At 36.5% G+C, this 26,108-nt stretch overlaps 1 protein-coding gene across 1 annotated transcript; it reads left to right on the top strand.

Moving 5' to 3' along the window:
* The first annotated feature begins 9,550 nt into the window (after window positions 1–9,550).
* LOC128869625 (uncharacterized) lies at window positions 9,551–13,623 on the top strand. The gene is made up of 2 exons (XM_054112195.1): window positions 9,551–12,972; window positions 13,070–13,623. Exons 1-2 carry the CDS (start codon window positions 12,717–12,719, stop codon window positions 13,621–13,623), a joined length of 810 nt encoding a protein of 269 aa, XP_053968170.1. The 5' UTR covers window positions 9,551–12,716.
* Window positions 13,624–26,108: the final 12,485 nt, after the last annotated feature.

The following is a 26,108-nucleotide window of genomic DNA, read 5'->3' on the forward strand; positions in this document are numbered from 1 at the left end:
TTGGTGTACCCTGTCTGCATTCCCATGAGAATAGTGATCACTTTTAAATCACCACACATATTCCAATTGTAATCGCGATAGCAAATTTTTTCAAGAAGTAGCGACATGGGTTCGTACGTCTCTTTTAGATGAGTAGAATAACCAACCGGTACTGATGCATACATGTTTCCATTGTGTAATAATACAGCCTTCAAACTTGCCTTGGAGGAATCAATAAATAGACGCCATGCTTCAGTCTTATGTTCTACACCGAGGCTTAACATAAGACCTTGGATGTCAGTGCAGTAGCACATATAGTCACTCATTGCAAAGAACTGCACGAGTTCTTTGTGTCTATGTCGAAATTGTGAATTTCTTGTACCTGGTGATAGCAAATTAAACTCTTCCAGACGTGAACCTAGCAGTTCAGCTTGACCTTTTGTTAGTGCCAGGTCCCGTACAAGGTCGCAAAGATCACCATTATTAATCAAATGAATTTCATCATCATCAGGATTGTAGTCAGAGTCTGCCATGTTGCTGGAAGACGAACTTTCTTCTTGTGTTGCATCATCGACTCTGTATTCTGTAGGTGATGTTGGTATTGGACAACTGTCGGGTTCATGTGGAATTGGTTTTGAAACCGAGGGAATATCTGGATACTTCACAGATGAACGAGTCTTGTATGAGAAACCTGTGACATTTGTCAAACAGAAATAACAGTCATTGATGTGGTTGCTTGACTCACGCCATATCATAGGAACTCCAAATGCCAGATGGTTGTTATTTTTAGCCTTCCTTATCCAACCCCGTAAGTTGCATGCACATGTCAAACAAATGAACTGTGGTGCCCATAACTTGCCGCTGTCAACCTTTGAATCAAAGTATAGTTCATAAGCTTTTCTCAGAAATGGTGTAAATGTCTTTCGGTGTCTTTTGTCTGTGAGATAGCCGCACACATAACAAAACAAGTCTGGTGAATTGATGCAGCCTCTAGACGCCATTGTTTTCACTGAAAAAAAATAGCAAATATGTTATTAACTTAGTAAACTAAACTCTATTTTCTTATTCATTCGTAACAATAAGGGATTAAAAAATGTATGTTTATGTTAATATCTTAAAAACCTGACGTGATAGAGAAAAACGGTTTTCAGATTTGTAATCACCATGAAAAACTGCTTTAGAAAATGTAATCATCAAACAAGATATTTTTGGGTTGTTATTCAGTGTAATTGATTCATTGCCAGGCACACAGAAAGATAGCATATGCAAATTTAAATATATGGATTTATACACATATGCGCATATATACCATATTTATATGCTGTGTGTATGTATGTGCACTTGCCACATCAAAAAAATATTTCGATGTACACCGTCAGATGTGTACAGTAACCTTCAAATACTGTGATCTCAGAGTAAGTTCCTACCCTTGCAGATATAGCCATATGTTTTTGTGCACTTTTTATCAATTGAAGAACTACATACGTAAGTATTGTACTATACTAATTAACTATTTACCTACTATCAGAGGACATAAAATAATTGTTTCGAAATTTTCTCTCAGTATTGAAATGTCCGGCACAGGACTTTTTTATAAGCTACTTATGTATGTTGTTTTCTTCAATACAGTAATATGCTCATGCGCGCGCTTGACGCACACCAGCTGCGGTTGTCGAGCATTTAGAAAGACATATTTACATATGTAATAGGACTATGAATAAGTTCGTGCGGTTTTTTTTCGAAATTTGAAACTTTATTGACGTAAAATGGTTACAAATTTAATATTCAAAATATTGTCCATCGCTTACTACTACTTTTTCCCATCTTTCTGGCAATTCACGGATTCCCTTTGTGAAAAATTCGGTCGGTTTTGCCGCAATCCACGAATCGATCCATTTTTTGACTTCATCGTAATTACGGAAGTGCTGGTCAGCCAGGCCATGTTGCATCGATCGGAAGAGATAGTAATCGGATGGCGCAAGGTCTGGACTATACGGCGGGTGGGGTAGGACATCCCATTTGAGCGTTTCTAAGTATGTTTTGACCACTTGTGCAACATGTGGCCGAGCATTGTCATGTTGCAAAATAACTTTGTCGTGTCTATCGGCGTATTGCGGCCGTTTTTCTCGCAGTGCTCGGCTCAAACGCATCAATTGTCGTCGGTAGACATCCCCCGTAATCGTTTCATTCGGTTTCAGTAGCTCATAATACACAACACCCAGCTGGTCCCACCAGATACACAGCATAACCTTCAGGCCATGAATATTCTGCGCCGACGTCGATGTTGAAGCATGGCCAGGGTATCCATACGTTGCCCGACGTTTTGGATTGTCGTAATGGACCCACTTTTCATCGCCAGTCACAATTCGATGCAAAAAACCCTTTCTTTTGTGCCGTTGAAGCAGTTGTTCGCATGCCATAAAACGGCGTTCAACGTCTCTTGGCTTCAATTCATACGGCACCCAATGGCCTACCTTTCGGATCATTCCCATGGCTTTTAAACGTTTGGAAATGGTTGATTGATCAACTCCCAAAGTTTTTGCAACCTCTTCTTGCGTTTGAGCCGGATCTTGATCGAGCAATTCCTCCAATTCGGTATCCATGAACTTTGGCGGCGCACCCTCGCGTTCTTCGTCTTCCAAGCCAAAATCACCACTTTTAAAGCGTGCAAACCACTTCTGGCACGTTCGCTCAGATAGAGCATGCTCACCATAAACTTCCACCAAGATACGATGACTTTCGGCTGCTTTTTTCTTCATATTAAAATAATGAAGAAGAATTCCCCGCAAAAACACATTATTTGGCACGAAATTCGACATTTTCAAGTGTGGTAAAAATATTGTTGTTTACGCTTCAAATAAAAAACTTATACTGACGTTTGTGCCTTACGACAGTAGCTCTCCAATGAATGTTTGGAAATGTGGATCGATGGAATAATAATCAAGTTACGCCATCTGTTGTAAAACCGCACGAACTTATAAATAGACCTATTACATAAATTGAGGCATACATATGTATGTACGGAGCCGCGTGCACTCGACTTGACAAAAATTAAAGATTTACCAAATATTGGAAAATAATTCTACGCAAAATATTCCAATATTCACTATTTTCGAATGGTCGAGAAAATTGGCATATGGGCGGCTCGGTTTATAAATGAAAGTACTTTGCTCCAAGAACTATGAGCTCGAATTTATCAATGAATATTTTGATAGTGAGTTTTTGTTGTACTGAACAATAGTTGAAACCGTTAAGCGCCACCCCGACTATTTTAGACTGTTCAGCACTATGGCAACTAAAATGATGGCCGCGACGGCTGCGCCTATTAATGCATTTTGTTCTTGTAGTCGCTAGGCATAGAATTTTAGCTTTGAACGACATACGCATTTAGAGGAATAAAGTGAGTGGGCCGTGTGTGCGGTTGTATGTACATGCAAATGTGTATATTAATAAGCATTGTTTTGTTGGGAGTTCTGAACGCAAATGTGTACGTATGTATGTAGGCTAGGGCATCAAGTGTGCATACGCACATACAAATATGTACATGGAAGTGCAAAATATAATTGTTTGAGCATTTGTTAGGCAGGAATTCGATCATTCGGATATTTACTCCCTAATTTTTGCATGAACTATATTATAATAAGGCGATGCTCGTGAGGTAGGTAATGGTTGCTTCAGTTCATACACATGCGAGCAACACTATATTTAATAAAGATGCAATTGAACTTAGTTGTCCCATACATGCAAATAGGTTTCTTTGAATTTTTCTTTTATTTATTTTAAATTTCAAAGTTTTATACTATCTAGAAAATTTATACATATATTATTCCCCGTAATAAAATGTAAATTGAAAAAAATTAGGTCATGGTTGCTGCAGTGCGTATGCACATAGTATATAACACTATAAGAATTGAAGATACAATTGAACTTTTGCACAAACATAACTAACATAATATATGTATGTACATATACATATATTGAGCAACACTTGTATGCTCTATGAATTCTCGTCTAAAATTAATTTCGACTCGAAAAATTAGTAAAAATTTTTATGAAATTTGTATGCAGTTTGATTTGAAATGTTGGCGCATTTAATTCAAATATAAAGGGTGATTTTTTAAGAGCTATAGGAAAGTTTTTCAAAAAACCACACGTAAAATTCCGAAAAATGCATGAAATTTTTATTTAAATCGATAATACAGTCCATATAATTTAATGTTTGAAGATTATTTCATGCAAATTTTGACCGCGACTGCGCTTCAAATGGTCCATTCGCTTAGTCCAATTTTGGCATACACTTTCCAATGTTTCGGCCGGTATCTCACATATAAATGCTTTAAGGGGTTAGGGGTAGTCAGAATTTTCAAAAAATCGAGTTTTTTTTTTTTGCATTTTCTTAAAGTATAATGTTTTAAAAATATTGTGTAAAAATTTGAAGTGAATCCGACAAATACTTTTCAAGTTATTCAACAATTAACAAAGGGCGCTCGGCCGCTCCGGAGCCGATAGCAAAACTTTAAATGCGTTTTTCTCAAAACTATGTTTTTCAAACTGGTGAACACTGTAACTTAAAAACCGCTACGTAGATTTCAATAAAATTTATACAGCTTTTGAAAAACATAATATAAAAAACTTGTGCCTGATCGAAGGATTTTTTTTTTTCAAAAATTTCGATTTTTTTTTAACAATTAACTGTTGGTTTTTTCCCGAAAATCTGAAAAATATTTCCTGAGGCCGCCATTTTGTTCATTTTGAAAAAAAAAATAAAAAGCTTCGATCCGGCTCGAGATTATCTATCAATAAAAATAATTTTTCTCATCCGATTGCTTTTAGATGAATCTGCAAGGACTTGTGATGTTCACCGCAAGGGACTTCTGGAGAAACGGGCTTCACACAAACAGCGATAACTTTTGCAATTATTAATTTTTTTTTTTTTAAATTTTGGTGAAGTCAAGTTAAAACATGATGTTTTTATGCTATGTTTTTATTTTTGTTAAATAAATTAATTAAGTAGCAAAAAAAAATTCGTGAAAATCATCATTTTTTCGGGCCTCTGACTACCCCTAACCCCTTAATGTTGTCTTCCAATGCGTTAATTGAAGCAGACTTGTCTGAATAGACATGGGCTTTAACATAGCCTCTAAAGGCGTTATATCGCACGATCTGGGTGGCCAATTGACAGGTCCCGAACGTTAAATAAAATGTTCACCGAACTCGCCTCTCAACAAGTCCATTGTTACGCGTGCTGTGGGCATGTGGCTCTTGAATTTTGGGTAAAAATAAGTTGGATATCATTTCACGATAGCGCTCACCATACACAGTTACGTTACGATTCGCAGCATTTTTAATGAAGTACGGTCCAATGATACCTCCAGCCCATAAACTGCACCAAACTGTGACCTTTTCTGGATACACTGGTAGCTCTTGCAATTCTTCTGGCTGATCTTCACTCCAAAATCGACAATTCTGCTTATTACTTATCCATTGGTCCAAAAATGAGCTTCGTCGCTGAGCACAATTTTTCGACTTTAAACTTTCTTAACAGAACACGCATTTTTATAATAAAATTCAATGATTTGCAAGCGTTGTTCGTTTGTAAGACGATTCATGGTTAAATTATAGACTAAACTGAAGATGTTTGATAGTGAAACAAAACACGACACGTGCGTCAGCCGTTTAAACCAACTGTTTAAAAAGATATTATAATAGCTAAAAAATCACCCGTTACATACATATGTCTCCTTTGATTGATTGATTTTGTACATTTAAATTTGTTTGAAAATATAGATTGAATAAAATTACGTTTATCAAGGGAACAGTAAGTGACTGAATTATGTAAATTTAGCAGCACTCGATAAGAATTTGTTGGTGATAAGATGCAAAGAATGTTTGTAGCTTTTTAATATGACTATGTAATGTGCTCTGTAAAACTTTGTTGAATTCCCTTCAACCAAATCAAAATCCTCTATAGAAAACACTTCATTACCAGGCACACAGGAAGATGGCATATGCAAATTTAAATATGTGAATTTATATATGTACATATGCGCATATATAGGGTTTTTCAGTAAGAGCGCTTCAACTTTTGAACTTTTTTGAATAAAACACAAACGGTTTGACTTTTTTAACTAATTTTTTTTTTATTATCGAGTTTGAACATATACATTTAAGTATGAAATTCGATTTCTTTTGCATGACCACCGCGTGCACGTTTTACGAAGTCCAATCGTTGAACCCAATTTTCGACCACTCTTTTGCATAAATCGGCCGAAATTCCAGCAATTTCGCGTTCAATATTGGCTCTGAGCTCACACATCGTCGCCGGCTTGTTACTGTAGACCAATGACTTCACATAACCCCAAAACGGGACGGCTTGTTAAATGGACCGTAAAATGGCCGTAATGCTCTTAAAGTAGCAGCAACAGAACGATTATTTTCATAAAAAATTTGCACGATTTGCAATCGTTGCTCAAGTGTGTAGCGTTCCATGATGAAATGTATACTAATGAAGTTTACAAATGACAAGCGAAAAATAAAAAATATTGCGTCGTTCGCCCTCCCTATCGGAAAAAAGTTGAAGCGCACCTATTGAACAACCCTATACATGCATATGTGTTTATTAATAAGCATTGTTTTGCTGGAAGTTCAGAATACAAATGTGTACATACATAGGCTAGTGTATCAAGTGTGCATACGCACATACAAATATGTAAACGCATATGCAAAAGAAAATTGTTCTAGCATTTTTTAGACAGGGATTCGATCGTTCGGGTATTTACTCCCTAATTATTGCATGAAAAATTAATAGTTTTTATCAAATTTGTATGAAGTCTTAAATTTACTAAAACGCACACAACAAAATGTGAAGTCGTTTTATAATGTATTTTGTTTAAATTCTTTTTTTTAAATTAAAACAACGAAAATTTAAGTTACTTTGATTTTAAATGTTGGCACATATTATATAATTCAAATATTTATATGAACGTATGTATGTATGTTTGAAAATATAAATTGAATAAAATTACGTTTATCAAAGGAACATAGAAATGCACAAGGAAATTCCTTGCAAAATTCCGTCGGCTATTCGTCAATTTGATTTCATACAGAAGTCAAAAATTGTACAGAGGCAATGTATTTGTACATAATTTACTGTAATCAGCTCTGTTAAGAAGTTCTCCACTGTCGAGTTGAACGAGGTGAAAAAGTCTTCACGGTTTCACTTCATTTTTGACAATTCACACTATCCGTAGCCCGTGAGATTTCTCTATACATTGACGCTCTCTGGCCTTACTCTAAGAGTCCGTAAAACAACTTAATCCAATGTTAAATGCCAACTGTTGCTGGTTTGTACATGAAAAAATGCGTATTTTCCATAAAAACTTTTTATTTTTTTGCTTTAAGTCTTTAATGATATTAACTTGTTATGTGTATGTATGCAGAAATATTAAATATAATATAATAAATTGGCGGCCGCCGTAGCCGAATGGGTTGTTGCATAACTACCAGTCGGAATTCGGAGTACATTGATTCGAATCTCCATGACATTACCAAATTACCATGAATATTACCAAAGCTATAAATACATATGCTATCCCAGTACCTTTTGCTATCCCAGTATCTTTTGGAATTTTCAAATTTCAATAACACAGTGCGACATCAAAAATCAAACCGCACCGGACCTTGTTTTTCTGAAAATATACCTATTCAATAGCAAAACCCTCGCTGGGTTTTTAAAAGTTAGCTCGATTTTTTTTTATTGCGTTTTGAAGTTTTCTATTTTCATGAGATTTTGGAGTTTTACCTGTACGCTAAATTTGACTTATAAATCGACCTTTGTTTGATTTAATCGATTTATTTTGTCATAGCTTGATGCAGAAATTTCGTACATGTACAAATAAACTTATTTTGAGAAGAACCTATATCTCAATACGCAATTTTGAATACCAAAATTTCGAAAAATTGTATGTTTTTACCATTTTTTACTGTAATTATGAAAATAATTTTATACGTAACCACCCGTTATACACATTTTCAGATTTTTCTATTTTTGCTAGTATTTTTTCCAGATACGGTTTTTCAATGAATATTGGATGTAACAAAATGTGATCGTGAGTAGTGAAAAGCAAGATTGGTCTCACAAGACTTTTAGCCTGTTAAGTACATAGAAAAGTGGCTAGCACACATTCCAAAATAAAAAGTATAAAGAAGGTTGTAGTCTGTCTTATCAGGAAATGTTTGTTTTAGAAATTCCAAAATTTGTTCCCAACGATTTTACCTGTTCTAAGATCGCAGCAGTCTTGCGAGATCAGGTTCGTGCATAACAACTCCTAAAACACATTTGACGCGCTAAATATTTTGTGAACAATACGGTTTTTGCTAACATATTTATTAATTTCATTTACGTGAATTTTTTATGAATTAAGAAAATAAAAAATGTACAATTGTCCTGCAAATATTAACGTTTTCTGCTATTGTTGTGGACGTTTCACACCAGCGAGTGAAAAGCATAGATCAATCAGTGATGATTTTACTGTGGCATACAGACATTATTTTGATCGTGAAGTTATTTTGAATGTACCTTGGGCGCCAAACATAGTGTGTAGAGCTTGTTATGTTGGTTTAGTTAATTGGTTGCACAAAAAACATAGCAGAATGCCTTTTGGAATGCCAATGCTATGGCACAATCCAGAAGAACATGATCCAAAAAATTGTTATAGTTGTGCAAATACTGTGATCGGATTGAACAAAAAGAAAGCGAAAAACAAAAAATACGTTTCAGTCCGGTGTGTACAATTACCGCTTGATCATAATGAAAATATTCCCGTGCCAAAATGTCCCAATTTTGATGCTTTAAGTGAATCTTTTTCTGTTATGACACAGCCATCATTATTTGATATACATTCCGAGTATGTTCCCGAACCATTAACGTCAGACCAGCCGATTCTAATAACGCAAAGTAAATTAGATGAAATTGTTGCTAAATTGGAACTAACACAGCGGAAATCAGAAATATTAGCATCAATGTTAAAATCAAATAACTTGTTAGAAAGAGGTACGAAAGTTACGGCGTATCGAAATAGGAAAGAACAATTCAATCATTGCTTTGCGGTTAATGAGGAAAAGACGTTTGCTCATTGTCACAATATTGTAAAGTTGATGAGTGAAATGGGAATTAAATACAGTCCAGACGACTGGAGGCTATTTATTGACAGATCGAAATTTAGTTTAAAAGCTGTTTTACTTGACAAAACCAACTCAAAGCCGAAGATTCATCATCTCTCTGATAATGATGATGTTGAAATTCAATCATTGTCGAAAAGAGCTCGTCTCTAAGGTTTTAGTACGTAAAAATTCTTTATTTTATTAAAAAAAAAAAAAATTATAAGAATTCAAGTCTATATTCTTTTTACTTAATCTATTTAATATTTTTACCTACAGAGTTTTTAGATATTTAAAAAAAAATTTAAAGCAGAGTATAAAAAAATTATTTTTATGAAGAAAAATCTTGTTAAAAATTTATTTTTTTAGTACATTTTGCAACATTTTTGCTAGAAGAAATAGTGAGAAATTTTAATTATTTTCATAATTACAGTAAAAAATGGTAAAAACATACAATTTTTCGAAATTTTGGTATTCAAAATTGCGTATTGAGATATAGGTTCTTCTCAAAATAAGTTTATTTGTACATGTACGAAATTTCTGCATCAAGCTATGACAAAATAAATCGATTAAATCAAACAAAGGTCGATTTATAAGTCAAATTTAGCGTACAGGTAAAACTCCAAAATCTCATGAAAATAGAAAACTTCAAAACGCTATAAAAAAAAAAAATCGAGCTAACTTTTAAAAACACAGCGAGGGTTTTGCTATTGAATAGGTATATTTTCAGAAAAAAAAGGTCCGGTGTGGTTTGATTTTGATGACCCCAAAATTGTCGCACAGTGTAATCAATCCCTAGCGGACAAAAATTATTCACCACTTAATCTACGTAACACACAAGGAACATTCCCCCTTGTAACAATCGAAGAAAACACAAGCAATATGGTCGCAGAAACAACTTCATGGAAGACACATTCATATAATGAGCGATGCTAATGTAGATAAGACATGCGCTATACTAGGTTGAAAAAAGGCGAGTTGCATCCTGAAACAGAATGGTTCCTAATTGCGATTCAAGATCAAGTGATCTTGGCAAAAAACTACCAAAAGTATATCTTAAAAGATACAAGGACTAGATTTCGCAAATGATAAATAAATAGAGAAAACATAGACCACATTATTTCTGGATGTCGTCTTTTGGTGGGAAGCGAAAACACCGAAAGACATAACAATATGGCAAAAATACTACACCAAGAAATAGCGTATAATCTACTCTTAAGTACAAATACTTCACCCTATTATGAATACATCCCCGAGTATATATTGGAAAATGAGGAATACACGGTATACTGGGACATTGCCATAAGAACAGAGAGAAAAATCACCCACAATAGGCTGGATATAACGCTAATAAACCAACGAACAAAAATCACTATTTTTATTGAAATAAGCACACCCAGTGACACGTACATATATTATATACACAGAAAATATACCGAAAAACTAGGGAAATACAATGATTTAATAATAGAAGTGAACAGAATTTGGAAACAAAATACAGTAAAAACCTTATCTTTTATTATGTCTGCAACTGGAATAGTTAACAAAAGTTTTGTCAATAACCTCAAGTTTTTGAACATTAAAGTCGATATACATCACAAAATTCAAAAATCTATTATTTTATTGTAAAAACATGCAACATAACGCGCGGTATGTTGGGGGGAAAGTGGCGAGGGAATAATAATAAAAATAAATTCAGCCGAAGCTATGCAGCAGAGCCATTGAAGGTTGGATTAATATATGCAAGCTACCGTGATGGCGCTCTATTTAGTCTTAGTGTTACATATCCACAAAAATATACGAACATAAATTCAATACACCGAATTTGGGGGAAACACATACATACAACTACTCATCTCCCCAATATACGCAGCATTTTCTACCCTTTACAAAACGTGAGGGTGACCGTTGTCCAACTGATTTTAATTTATCTCTGTACATAAGGTCGTCAAGAGAGTAGTGCGAAAACTGTAATTGTTACGAAAACTGTAATTGTTAAAAAAAAAAATTTTATCACATATTTTTTTGGCACTAACAACGCTTTCCTTTTGGAAGTCTTGAATGTCAGAACCATACCTTCATGGAACAAAATAAATCACTTTACGTTCGAACCACTTTGGAAAATATTGCAACGATCAACGGTGAGCGCTACAGAAGCATGATTCTTGAAACGATTTTTTGAGACCGAAAGTTGATGAGATGGATTTGGACGATCTTTGGTTTCAGCAGGATGCCGTACCATGCCACACAGCCCATGTCACAATCGATCTTCTGCATTATTCAAATTTGTTGTCTGCCAATGAAAGATCCATAAAACTGCTCTATAGTCGAATCGTCCCACTGTCCAGAAAATTTTAGAAGCCAAAATTTAATGCGGATTATAGCCCATTCAATAACATAAACTATAGTATTTGCCAACAACGCCCTCACTGCCATTAAAAATCTGGACTCTTTCAGAAGAACAACAAATAGTTAGGCAGAAAAAAAAATATTTCTCCATTCACGACACACATGCCTCATGTAATTTCCCTTAATTCGTTTGCTATGTTTGGCGCCTCCCATAAATATTTCTGCAGGGGCTGTAGATATGAGAGAAAAATTCATCCCATTCAACACTTTCGAACGCGATTCCGATTTTAAGACCTGAACAGAACAGGCATAGTCTTGTTAGACGGGTAGAAATTGTTGATATGGTTTAAAAACATGTAGAGATGTGCACTAGGGTGGCAGTTATTTTGCAAGATTATTTTTTTATTGGTGCTACCCCCCAGATTGGTTCCTTTATGTATAAAAATGGTGGAAAAAAAGTTTGAAGTAAATCTGGTAAGTGGAAAGTGTGCCCCCGGGCCTTCAAAGTTTCAAAAAACCCGAAAATTAGTAGTATAAGTACTAGTAGTAAGTAAAGTAGCCGAGCACTTAGTTTATCACATTACAATGATAATTCAAATTATTACGCTTAATAAAATATATTCAATGCAGAATCTACCAAGTCGTTCGACCCTTGCTTTTTGACAACTCTGTCAAAAATTTTCCATTTTTCTTCAATTTCTGAATTACAAAAACAAAACGGAAGTTAAAATATGTGAGATAACTTATCAACTGATCACATTTTGAAATTCGAAATGAAAATAGATTTCTTCAAACAGATTTCCGCGCATAAAAAATTGGGTTCGCGTTTTGACTAACGTACACATCGTGTCTTGGATAATATCAATATCAAAAACTAGTACTTGTATCAAATAAAGTAGGCGAGCATTTCGTTTCTGAAATAACAACGGTAATTCAAATTTTTATGGCTAAAAAAGTTTTGTATTAAAGTTTTTTAAAAAAATCATTAGTTTCTATTACGAGAAAAGTTTATCTGCTCGGGTATTATTCAAATGTAATTTTTGGAAACAAACTTCTATCTGTAAAACAAACGTTACAAGTTTTAGTGCTTCACTAGCTGTGCGGGAAGTGATGATACATTGTGAGAAAGCCCGAATTCCGACGCAAGAACTGAAGAACTGTATACCAAAATTAGAAGGTCTCTATCAGCAGTGGCGGCAACTTTTCAACTTCATGCTGCAAGAACGTCGATGGATCATAAGAAAAAAGAAAAAGATTTCGTTGAAAAACTCGAGGATCTCTTCGATATTGCACACGCCAATGCATTGAATATCATATTCATTGAAGAAGATAAGCAGTTCTTAAGCAAACAGCGGATGAAAGGACGCACGGGGTTTATGTATGGAATTGATTACCAGCTAAGTGTGAAAGAGACTCGAGTTTCTGAGCGAAAATTACGAGAGGAGAAGAGAAAAGAACGAAGCAATAATGAAGTTCTTCAATTGAGTAAGTATTGATCTTCATCTTCTCTAGCTACCTATTTAACATGAATATTTATGTATATTGAACTAAATCGTTCTTATATTGTTAATACTATTTCTAGCTCAATTTGATATACTGATGACGTCGAGTTCAAGCAGCGGAGAAGATTTAGAAGCGCGTGCTTCAGAGGGAATTCCGCAATGTTCAAAACATTTGTCTGTACCAGCAAAACAAAAAAGAGGACGACAAATAATAATAACTCCTAAGCTTGCTGCTGCTTTGGATAAGTGCAAGATCAGTGACAGGAATGCAGTTCATATTCTTATAGCTACACTTGAAGCCCTTGGTCAAGATGTGGAGACTTTTGCGATCAACAGGTGGTCTATTAACAATTCTCGTGAGAAACTCCGCGAAAAGAAAGCTACCGAAATCAAAAATATCTTTAAGGATAAGGAATTGCCTGCCGCTACGATACATTGGGATAGTAAATTACTGCCATCACTAACAGGTAAAGAAACAGTATCCGACTTCCTGTTATTCTTTCAAATTGCAGTGCTGATCAACTTCTTGGTGTACCTGCATTGCAATCAGGGTGTGGAAAGAACAGGCAACAGCTGTTTGCGAAACCCTTGCGGAATGGGGCATTCAGGACTACGTAAAAGCATTGGTTTTTGACACTACTGCCTCTAATACGGGCGCTTTTAATGGTGCGTGTGTTTTGATTGAAAGCTTTCTAGAAAAAGATCTCTTATATTTGCCTTGCCGCCATCACATATACGAAATCATTTTAAAAGCCGTTTTCGAGAAGATGGGTAAAACTACCGACCCAACCGTACCAATCTTAAAAAAGTTCCAAGCTGCTTGGCCTAAAATAAATGTAAATAATTTTAAAACCGGAATCGTGAATAAGAAGATCAGAAAACATTTGGATCCGGTCGATGTTTCCCGAGATCTTGATTTTATACGAAGCACGTTGCAAGAACAACAACCGAGAGAGGATTATCGAGAATTTTTACAATTGGCTGCTATTTTTCTTGGCGAAATACCATCTCGTGGAGTATCCTTCCGTGCTCCAGGAGCTATCCATCATGCAAGGTGGATGGCTAAGGCTATTTATTGCTTTAAGATATTCATGTTTCGCGAAGAATTTAAATTATCATCGCGTGAGGAAAATGCAATTTGTGATATTTGCATTTTCCTTATCAGTATATATATCGAAGCGTGGTTTTGTGCACCTTCTGCAGCCAAAGCACCATTTTTGGATTTCAGTGTTCTTTCCAAAATTTATAAATACCGGACAGTTGACGAAGACATCTTTCGTGTGGCTTTACAAAAAACCAAAAATTATTTGTGGTATTTATCCCCTGAATCCATCGCCTTGGCCTTCTTTGACCCAAATGTGGCGGCAGAATCAAAAATTAAAATGGTAAAGGCGTTGAATCGTGAAACTGATTGCACATTTAGCAAAAGTATTAAAAGGATAACCGTGAAAACAAGCCAAGTTCCTGAATTATTAAACCAAGGACTTGAACAATTTGTCTCCAACAAAACAAAACGATTCTTTGCAAGATTTAACAAAAAAAAAACGAATTCCTATGCACAGATCCTGCCCGGTGGCACAAACATAAAGATTTCGTCCAAGCTTTAAAAGTAGTTAATAAACTTAAAGTAACAAATGATACGGCGGAGAGAGGTGTTAAACTAGTACTCGTAGAGGATTTTAATAAGTTATATACAAAAAACGAGCGACAAATGCAGTACGTGCTCCAAGTTGTAAGTGACTATCGACAGAAGTTCCCAGACTGCAATAAACAAACTATATCTAAAAATAAAGATTTTTAATTCATTTTTATTTTATTTTCTTCTTTTTTTTAGTTTTTTTTTATATTTCGTTATTGGAACTATATATATATGCTAAATACTGTATGGATAATAATTTCCTTCTTCAATTTATATATGTATAATTTAATATACTCTACCAATTAAATTCTTTTACTACTTATTTACGCTGTATATATACTCATGTAAAATAAAAAACACACTTTTAATAAAATTAAAATTTTTTGTCATTTTGGGGTAAATTTTGCATATTGAAAGGCTCGGGGGCACACCTTTCCCCTATCCGATTGGCACCAAATTTCACAGAGGTCATTTTTATATAGAATGGAACCAAACTGGAGGGTAGCCCGCGAAAAAATATTGTATATATATTAAAAAAACAGGTCAAATAACTGCCACGCTAATGTGCACCTAACCTCATTCTTATTCACACCACAATACTTGGGGTTTGCCACAAGTCTGCTACAAGTTAAGTCCGTTATCGCAATAAAATTATAATACTTATTTTAATGAAGTTAGTTTTATTTGATCATGTAAATATTAAAAAAAAATTAATTTTTATTCGGAGCGGTCACTATTTGCTTTTACATAAGCCTTCAGACGATTAGCTTTACAGCACGCACGGTTTCCATGAATATTGACGTTGCTGCTGGAACCAGAGATTGTTTGAGACTCTCCAATTTCTGTAAGGTCTTCGGCAGGCTATGTTCTCTAATTCTGACCACAAACTGTAGTCCAATAGATGCATATATGGACTTGCAGACGGCCACTGTTCTGCGGCTATGAACCCAGGAATATTGTTTTAGCCACTGCTGGGTGATTTTTGCCTTAAGGGTGGAATCTTGCTGAAAGATCCAAAGCTCTCCATTGAAGAAAGTACTGCTTAACTCCTTCTGGGAATACTTTTTCCCGGTCTTAACCCTTTTCTCGCAGAAATGAAGAGATGTAACGCCTTTACTAAACCATTACGGAGGCTGGATGATGGCCACGATGAACACTTGGAACAACATTTATTGCGTCTTTAGAAGTTTTTCGTTTTTCTTATTAAAAACTTTTTCAACAGTGAACATTTTCTCATCTGTGAAAATAATATTTTCATGGCCGTTGACCGCTTGCTGCCGAAGAAGCTGCTTGCATCTGTCAAGTTTGATCTTGTTCAAACGAGTTGTCAAAAGATGACCAGTTGAGCGACGGAAGGCTTTCCTGTAGATATCATCTCTAATTAGTCTTGACATGGATCTGGTAGATACATTCATTCCCCTGGACATGATTTCCTGCTTTCTAAGGGGATTTTTGCGAATTCTTTTTCGAACGGCTTTTAAGGCTGCTCCGGTTCGAGCCACGGGAGGACGACTACTTCTTTTTCTGTCACTTCAGACGCTTAGGAAAAACGTCTGATGGTGCGGTTAATAAACATTCTCGAAATGTTAATTTTTTCAGCATTTCTAAAATCTCATTTGCACTTTTACCACACTTACATACGTGAGCAATCACTGCAATGTGATTTTCCTTAGCTTCCCACCCCATTGTTAACAAGCGAAAATGGCCACGAAGCGGAACTTTTTTCTTTTTTGTCACAGAATTTATGGCAAAACTACCGTTCTCTTAAGTGATTATTCTCAATGTTTATAACGCTTTCAGTTTGTTTAAAATATAGTACCGTGCTTCCATTATCTTCCCGATTGCCTTTGCGTTGTTCACCCATGGGTTCAGGAATAGACCATATCATCGAAACATCATCCATATACATCATAAAATATTCGCTATTGTTTGGATAACGAATCAAAATTTTTGAGTAGATACAGAAATAAGAACATTAGTATATGTATGTATGTGTATTTAGTCGCAATATCAAATTAAATATAAAGAATAAGATTTACATCCAATTAACAAAATAACAGAAGTCATACTTTCACTTAAGTAAAAACTTTTTGTAACAAACCAAAAACAAAAAATATTTCAGCAAAAAATTCAATGTGCAGCTTAGGATGAACAAATTTTTAACTAATTACTTCTCTTTTATTTTTTGCAAATTGAACAAAAAAAATAAAAAAACGATTATTATTGAATTTTCAATTTATAACAATTGTGATACTATAAACCACCCATAACAAACCAACTATATTTGAAACGAAAACTCCAACATCATGTTAAACTGATTACAAATTGTTTTATTGGTCGATTGACTGATTGATCGGCCGCCTAATTTAGAAATAAGGATTGTATGTCCAGCGAAAACTTGCCAGCAATTGTCATCTAATTCTCAATGTTCAGGTATGTAAAAGTTTGCTTTACTTTTTCTATTTACCTACATAGCATTTTATAGTATCATAACATACCAGTACTGCATTCTTACGTACATCTGGGTGTATATTAGGGTGTCCGTTATTTACCAATTTGATTATTTTTCTTGCGACGCCCCCTAAGCTTTTAGTTTTCCGTCTAAGAAAAATTATGAGATCAAAATCAGCTCTTAATATTCAGAATAAATCTTGCCCCAAACACGATATATTTCCCATTGACATAACATGGGATTTTGCTACTTTTTGGAATAAACTTTTTTTTCTCTAGTATGATAATTTACAGCTATGAAAAATATAGGTCTATTTATAAGTTCGTGCGGTTTTACAACAGATGGCGTAACTTGATTATTATTCCATCGATCCACATTTCCAAACATTCATTGGAGAGCTACTGTCGTAAGGCACAAACGTCAGTATAAGTTTTTTATTTGAAGCGTAAACAACAATATTTTTACCACACTTGAAAATGTCGAATTTCGTGCCAAATAATGTGTTTTTGCGGGGAATTCTTCTTCATTATTTTAATATGAAGAAAAAAGCAGCCGAAAGTCATCGTATCTTGGTGGAAGTTTATGGTGAGCATGCTCTATCTGAGCGAACGTGCCAGAAGTGGTTTGCACGCTTTAAAAGTGGTGATTTTGGCTTGGAAGACGAAGAACGCGAGGGTGCGCCGCCAAAGTTCATGGATACCGAATTGGAGGAATTGCTCGATCAAGATCCGGCTCAAACGCAAGAAGAGGTTGCAAAAACTTTGGGAGTTGATCAATCAACCATTTCCAAACGTTTAAAAGCCATGGGAATGATCCGAAAGGTAGGCCATTGGGTGCCGTATGAATTGAAGCCAAGAGACGTTGAACGCCGTTTTATGGCATGCGAACAACTGCTTCAACGGCACAAAAGAAAGGGTTTTTTGCATCGAATTGTGACTGGCGATGAAAAGTGGGTCCATTACGACAATCCAAAACGTCGGGCAACGTATGGATACCCTGGCCATGCTTCAACATCGACGTCGGCGCAGAATATTCATGGCCTGAAGGTTATGCTGTGTATCTGGTGGGACCAGCTGGGTGTTGTGTATTATGAGCTACTGAAACCGAATGAAACGATTACGGGGGATGTCTACCGACGACAATTGATGCGTTTGAGCCGAGCACTGCGAGAAAAACGGCCGCAATACGCCGATAGACACGACAAAGTTATTTTGCAACATGACAATGCTCGGCCACATGTTGCACAAGTGGTCAAAACATACTTAGAAACGCTCAAATGGGATGTCCTACCCCACCCGCTGTATAGTCCAGACCTTGCGCCATCCGATTACTATCTCTTCCGATCGATGCAACATGGCCTGGCTGACCAGCACTTCCGTAATTACGATGAAGTCAAAAAATGGATCGATTCGTGGATTGCGGCAAAACCGACCGAATTTTTCACAAAGGGAATCCGTGAATTGCCAGAAAGATGGGAAAAAGTAGTAGTAAGCGATGGACAATATTTTGAATATTAAATTTGTAACCATTTTACGTCAATAAAGTTTCAAATTTCGAAAAAAAACCGCACGAACTTATTCATAGTCCATTACATATTCTAATGGCAATTTTAACTCTCTACAAAAAAGATCTCCTATAATTTTTCGATAAATTGACTCCTTTAAAAGTTAATCGAAGTTAAAGTTGAGCTGTGTGTAAATTTCAGACTTTTTCAGTTTTGCAGGAAAGTTATTACTGTTATAGCAAAATTCTCATTTATATAAAAAAATGATCAATTTCTATGGTATGAAGAAGAAAGATGAAAAAATTCATAAGTCAAATCAAATTTATACCACCTAGGAATGCACGATTTATTTTAGTAAAAATGTTTTAATTATTGTACATTTTGAAATTTTTTTTTTGTACTCGCTTACAATCTGGATTACATATTGTTTGTCATCTTCACTTCTTGCTAAAACGTTAATATATTCTTCCGACAATGTTACAGCTCTTTCTGTATTGTCATTGACTACTCTTAAATTTCTTACAATTTCTAAACCTCTCAAATATCCAGGATCTTAAAAGTAAAGTTAATTTTTTATAGGTATTATTAATATTAATTGAATATTTAAGTTTATGTATATCAATAATTACACCGATTCTAAGTTAAAGAATTATAGACTTAACAAATTTCAATATATAGTTAATTGTTGTTGATATGTGACAGAGAACATCCACAACAGTATGAAAAGATATTTACATACAATACTGAGAGTTGAGAGTGCCAACTAAACTATAGTCAAAGTACTAAATATGCTTGAGTGCGCATGTGCAAGAAAAAACCAAACCATGTGTTGGCAGAAATGCTTGTAAAAATAATTGAAAAAGACATTTCATAGCAATGTACAAAAATTTATAATTTTTTTAAAAAGTAATATTAGTTGATTAGATACTGTAAATGGAAAAATGTTTGAATAATTTTTACTTGGCTCTAGTCCATTGATTATTTTAAAATATTATATAAACGTGAGAAGTTTACTACAACAATAATAATTTTGCTGCAAAAGTGAAAATGTCTGAAATTTACACACAGTTCAACTTTAACTTCGATTAACTTTTAAAGGAGTCAATTTATCGAAAAATTATGAGAGATCTTTTTTTTGTAGAGAGTTAAAATTGCCATCAGAATATGTGTTTTTCATAGCTGTAAATTATCATACTAGAGAAAAAAAAGTTTTTCCAAAAAGTAGCAAAATCCCATGTTATGTCAATGGGAAATATATCGTGTTTGGGGCAAGGTTTATTCTGAATATTAAGAGCTGATTTTGATCTCACAATTTTTCTTAGACGGAAAACTAAAAGTTTAGGGGGCGTCGCAAGAAAAATAATCAAATTGGTAAATAACGGACACCCTAGTGTATATGTACACTGTACATAAATATGTATGTATATATGTACATATGTATATGTAAGTATAATCAAATGAAAAACGCAGATGTAGTGAATATATGTATTACATGTACTACATGTGTGACGAGGTATGAGATTTGCGCAATTTTTATTTTGCATGTATTCCATAGTTACATATCTTGTTTAAATAACATGAAAAATCTACAATGTGTATATATTTATATGTTAGGGTGGCTTATTTTATTCATTTTTCGTTTTTTGGTGAAGCTTATAGGAAAACTGTATTCTATAGAGGGTTCTGGTAAAAAAAAAAACTAAGAGAAGATTAGTCAGGCTTGGAGCTGCAAAAATTTTGTAAAACAGTTAGACGGCAACGTTAATGTTCATTTAATACGTATTGAAATTTTTACGTGAGATGCGACCATTTTGTACATTAAGCAAACAGCAGATTTGTTTTTATTCGATACTGCTTTACTGCACTCTCATAATCCTTCTGCCTAGAGTTGCATACAATTAGGCGCAAAGTTAAAAAAAATCTGCCAAGGAGCACGCAGAGATGTGAAAGATGTTAAACAACACTTTTTCATTAACTTCTTTCCTATCGGACCTTCAATTTAGATCTCAAAAAAACGTAATTTAGTATTAGCAACTTCTCATTTCATTAACAATCTCTATCCCTACAACACCGAGAATATAGACACCACACTAAAAATAAAATAACCGCATCTCTTATTTGCTTATTTTTGGATAAGTACATAAACAATTTTCTGTCTCATTACAAAAAAACAAACTGGAATGAAAAAAAAGAATTGGGTATCGTGAATTGATGTTCAAGCATTCGAAGATGCAGCTGAAATATAATATATGGCGTTTTTCCTTATAGAAATAAATTATTGTACATGCTATAGTATATAAATACATAATAAATATAGAGTTATATCAACATAAAATGTGCAGTCTCAGTATTCTAAAAACGAAGTATGAATGAGACAAAAAACACATTTTTTTAATGAAGACAAATTAAATTCAAATCACTATGTAACAAATAAAGACATTTAGTTGGATGAAGAAAATTTCTCAAATTTTTCAAAAATTATATCCACCGTGGGAGTTTGAGTCTCCATAGATATAAAGATTTGTTGCACCATTCTTTTGTTGTGACATCGTTTTCCTTAAAAAGGGAGTATCTCTCAATTTGCTTCTGTGTCAAATATCATTTCAGAGTCATATAAAGAAATATTTTGCCATGTTCTGAACTGATTGGTAAAAAATCTTTTTCTTGAAAATTCGATGTAAAATGCTAAGATAAAAAGACATTTAGATTGTGAAATGTGATTTGTTTTATTTAATAATGTACATTACCATCATTCTTTACAATTAATTCAAAAATGCGATTGTGAATCGAATCACAAAGTGATTTTACGTAGTTTAAATAAATCATTTACCAGCCGCATTAATCTACCAGCCCAATTAATTTTAGGTCTCTTCTTTTCGCTAAGAGTTAGTTAGTAGATGGAGCAACTGGTATAAATGAACATATGTATTATATATTGACAACACGGGAATAGAGCTGCCTTAAATTACACATGTTTGTGCGGACGTGAGTTATACCAGTTTAATAAGTAATAAATAACCCTACTCGTTAGAGGCTAATCTTACCCGATGATTTTGTTGTTGCTTACACATGCAAATTTTTCGTCAAGTTAATCGAGCGGGGAAATGCCAAATAAAGGGGTCTTTTATCTTCAAATTGTTCTCCCTCATACACATTCCCTCTTATTTTCGCAAGTTGTTATGGGAAGTCAAGGAAAACCTTATCGATTCCCTTGTCACTATCCGACTAGCAATATACCAGCTGTACATAGAGGTTCCACCGTTGCTACCGTTATTGTTCATGCCACTCTCTACTTCAGAGAGAGTTCTGCTACACGGAAAATGGGTTTCGAGTAGAGCGTTAAACGTTTCCGATTTTGAAGTGGTGTATGAACTATCAGGTTTTCGAATGGAATCCAGCCTTACTGAGCCGTCTAGATGAAGGACCTTACAAAGTCTCGCTCTTTCCCTCATTTCTTCGACGTTACTGCAGAAATTTCTATAGGATTCAAGTTTGGCTTTCCGTACTTTGTTCTTATATTCTTTCTGTATAAGTCGAAGATTAGCTCAGTCCTCTTCTGTTTGGGTCTCTAAGGCCTTATTATGAAGTTTTCTGGACCGTACACGAAGCTTGGACAGTTCAGGGTTCCACCAAGGAACCTCTTTCCCCTGTCTGCTTTGCCTGTGTGGGCACAGTTCCTCAAAGCAATTGATTAAAGCACCTTCTAGTTTCTTAGTAGCATGTTCAATCATTTCTACTAATTTGAGTTTTTTCAGGTTTGATAATCGCTCTGTTACAAGCTCACCATACCTGTCCCAGTCCACATTTCGAGAATTCCTACAGGAAGGTATTGATATTGTATCAGTTCCCAGTCGGAATTCGATAAGACGATGATCAGAAAGAGAGTCCTTTTCCAAAACTCGCCATCGGTTAATTTGATTTCCAACTGACCTATTGGTAAGTGTTAAATCAATCACCTCTTGTCTCCTTCTGGTCACAAAAGTTGGTTTGTTACCGGTGTTTTGAATGACCAAATCGGATGACAGGATAAAATCCAGTAACTTGAGACCTCTAGGGTTGCATTTGCTGCTTCCCCATACAATGTTCTGTGAATTTGCATCACAGCCCACTATTAGCCCCAGATTATTGGATTCTGCATACTTGACCACTTCTCTTAGCTCCCTCGAAGGAGGTGGCTGTAAAGAGTCGTAGGGTAGGTAGGCCGAAACTATGATAGCTTCGACACTGTTCCCACTTTTCAAGTACTTTATTTTTGCAGCAACGATATCTCCGGAGCATAGCTCTTTTAACATCGTGTGTTCGATCAACCTCGGCATGATAATACATGCTCGCGGTCTCACATTCCCTTCACAATGAAGTATTTGCCCCCACGACATAGCACCTAGACCACAGATACGCTTGTGACATAACCATGGTTCTTGTATAAGTATTATGTTTGAGTTTGTTTGCAGTTTTGCATGCCTACGGCACAAGAGAGCCGTAGACGCTTTGCTATGCTGCAGATTTATCTGTGTAAATATTACTTCAGTCATGAGACTGAGTATATTTACGCTTTGTCCTCCACCTTATCCTGGACACGAAAGTGGATTCGCCCCAGATGTAGGTGAGGACGGCACCCGTACTTCGACTTAAGAACCTTGAGGGGCCCAAGATCGATACCCAGTACCAGGTGGGAACCCGCCTCCGTAGTGGTAGCGGATTTCTGCCTAGTGCACGAGTATACTCTCCAGAGAGTCGTGTCAAGGTCCTTGTTCTGAACACGGATGCGTGTGAGGAGTTCTGCTGAATTACAGGAAGGACCCGGAATCCAGACACTCGCTCGTGCCAGCCTTTCTTTGCTACTCTCAACAAGAATGAACTTGCTGTTTTCGCAGGCTGGAATCTTTGCTATCGCTTTTTCTAGCCATTCTCGGGAAAAAGCATTGGAACAGTGCACGTTTACGATGCCGTCCACCACGCTTTTCCCCTCGAAAGTCGGCGCGTCTTTCGACTCACCGATAGCTTTCCAAAGATAGCTGTCAAGATAGTCTTGTTGCCCTTTGGACAGTAGACCGTCTTGTTTGTCGGTATGTATCTCCAACGTCATTGCCTTTGCTGCCATTCTCGCGAATGATTCGCCAGACGTTGACGGAAGAGTGTCATTCGACCTGCACATCCGATGCCCGAGCCGTCGATTGCTCGACGGGAGGATTTCCCGAAAGTGGGTTACCTCGTGAAGAGAGATCCTTGTTTAGCCTCCACATTGCAAGAAAGAAATACATTTTATACCTCCTGCCAGGTTGTCGGTACGGTAATCTCCACATAGTACTTGGGTGGCCACCAATTCCACCGTTCCGCGGATGGGTGGATACCCAATTCCTATATGGAGCTACCCTCTTGGTTCGTGGTAAGTTAATCTCCATAACATGGGATTAAATCACCACTTAAGCCTCATCCCCGCGGCAAGGAGACCGACATGACAAGGATTACGGATCGGTAATTAAGCACGAAAAAGATGATCTAATCTAGTTAATATAATACATATGTACGTACATATGTTGCTAACTTCGCAATATATTTATAATTGTCGCGGATGGTGATATTTTTGTTGTGGCGAGTGCGTACCGGTATATTGACCGAGTAATGTTGTCCTATTGGATCATATTGAATCCGAATTTCAAACCTTATTGGTTCGACACGATCACATAAGTACATACATATGTATAGCTCTTTTTTTGGAAAACAGAAATCGAATTGAGAATTTCGATTAAGGCATTTTACTTAGAAAAATGTTAATGAACTTACTTTTAACCTATACCTGTCTCTTAAGAATTGTCTTTATGACTGTAAAGAAACAATATTTTGACTATAATTATATATACATATATATACACTTAATTCTTTTTTTACACGGTAGATTGGTTCCAGATTGGTGGGAGGATGGTTCCATGTGTAGAAGTCCACGCAAGTGGGGAAAGTTACTGATCGCCATTCACTTGGGAATGGCCAGGACGATTCTTCTGCATATGGTTCAAGCAGCTCACAACGGCCGGGATTAGCCCACGTATCCTCTGGGTAGCTTCCGAACACCCGTTCGGGAGTGAGCTAACGTGAGAAGGCGAAACATTCCAGGATAGCTGGTTGTGCGTTGGGTTTGGGACCCGCCACTTAAAAATCCCCCCGCCAATGAAAAGTTTGAAAAAGCCTCGGATGAGACCTCCCTATACTGATGACGACCCCTGCAAACGAAATAAGGAATATGATTTGAGGGCATGCACCTGGAATGTCCGGTCCCTTAATGGGGAAGGTGCCTCTGCCCGGCTGGTTGATGTCCTCGTCAGAGTAAAGGCTGACATCACTGCCATCCAAGAGATGCGATGGACGGGGCAAAGTAAGAAAACCATAGGACCTTGCGACGTCTACTACAGCTGCCATGTAAAGGAGCGCAAATTCGGTGTCGGATTTGTTGTGGGAGAGAGACTTCGTCGCCAAGTACTGTCGTTCACTCCGGTGGACGAGCGTCTCGCAACAATCCGCATCAAAGCGCGATTTTTTTAACATATCGCTAATTTGCGCCCACGCCCCGACGGAAGAGAAGGACGATGCGACCAAAGATTCTTTCTATGAGCGCCTGGAACGCTCCTATGAGCGCTGCCCCCGCCACGACATAAAAATCGTGCTTGGCGACTTCAACGCCAGGGTGGGCAAGGAGGGAATTTTTGGTCCCACAGTCGGAAAATTCAGCCTGCACAACGAAACATCCGGTAACGGACAGAGGCTGATCGACTTCGCCGAGGCCCGAAACATGGTAGTCTGCAGCACCAGATTCCAGCATAAGAAGATTCACCAAGCCACCTGGCTGTCTCCTGATCGAAAAACGCGAAACCAGATCGATCGTGTTGTGATAGATGGAAGACACGCTTCTAGTGTATTAGATGTACGTACGATCCGAGGACCCAACATCGACTCGGATCACTACCTTGTTGCAGCCAAACTGCGCACACGCCTCTGTGCAGCAAAAAACGTACATCTACCTACGCAAAGAATGTTCGACATCGAAAAGCTGCAATCACAACAGACAGCCAGAAGATTCGCCACTCGACTCTCACTCCTGCTCTCAGAGAGTACTGCCCAACAAACCGGCATCCACGAACAATGGAGCAACTTTTCTCGTTCTCTACGTACCGCCGCCGAAGAAGAAATCGGATTCCGGCGAGCCCGAAAAAACAGTTGGTACGACGAGGAATGTCACGCTGCCGCAGAAAGAAAGGATGCCGCCTATAGAGCCACGCTGCGATCGGGCGCAACGCGAGCCATGTGGGATCGCTACAGAGAGCTGAAAAAGGAAGAGAGACGTATTATCCGAAAGAAGAAACGAGAGGCCGAAATACGTGAGTGCGAAGAGCTTGAGATGCTGGCCAACAGGAACAACGCCCGAAAATTCTACCAGAAAGTTCGGCGGCTTACAGAAGGTTTTAAGACCGGGGCGTTTTCCTGTAAGAACAAAGACGGCGAAGTGGTGACTGGGGTACAGAGCAATCTTAA

This window comes from Anastrepha ludens, chromosome X, assembly GCF_028408465.1.
Source record: "Anastrepha ludens isolate Willacy chromosome X, idAnaLude1.1, whole genome shotgun sequence".
Classification (NCBI taxonomy): Eukaryota; Metazoa; Arthropoda; class Insecta; order Diptera; family Tephritidae; genus Anastrepha; species Anastrepha ludens.

What these genes read in the sequence shown, in the direction of transcription:
- LOC128869625 (XM_054112195.1), top strand. Translation starts at nt 12,717, where the DNA reads ATGGATCATAAGAAAAAAGAAAAAGATTTCGTTGAAAAACTCGAGGAT. An exon ending in TAATGAAGTTCTTCAATTGA is followed by an intron (nt 12,973 to 13,069) that starts GTAAGTATTGAT and finishes TACTATTTCTAG; the next exon opens with CTCAATTTGATATACTGATG.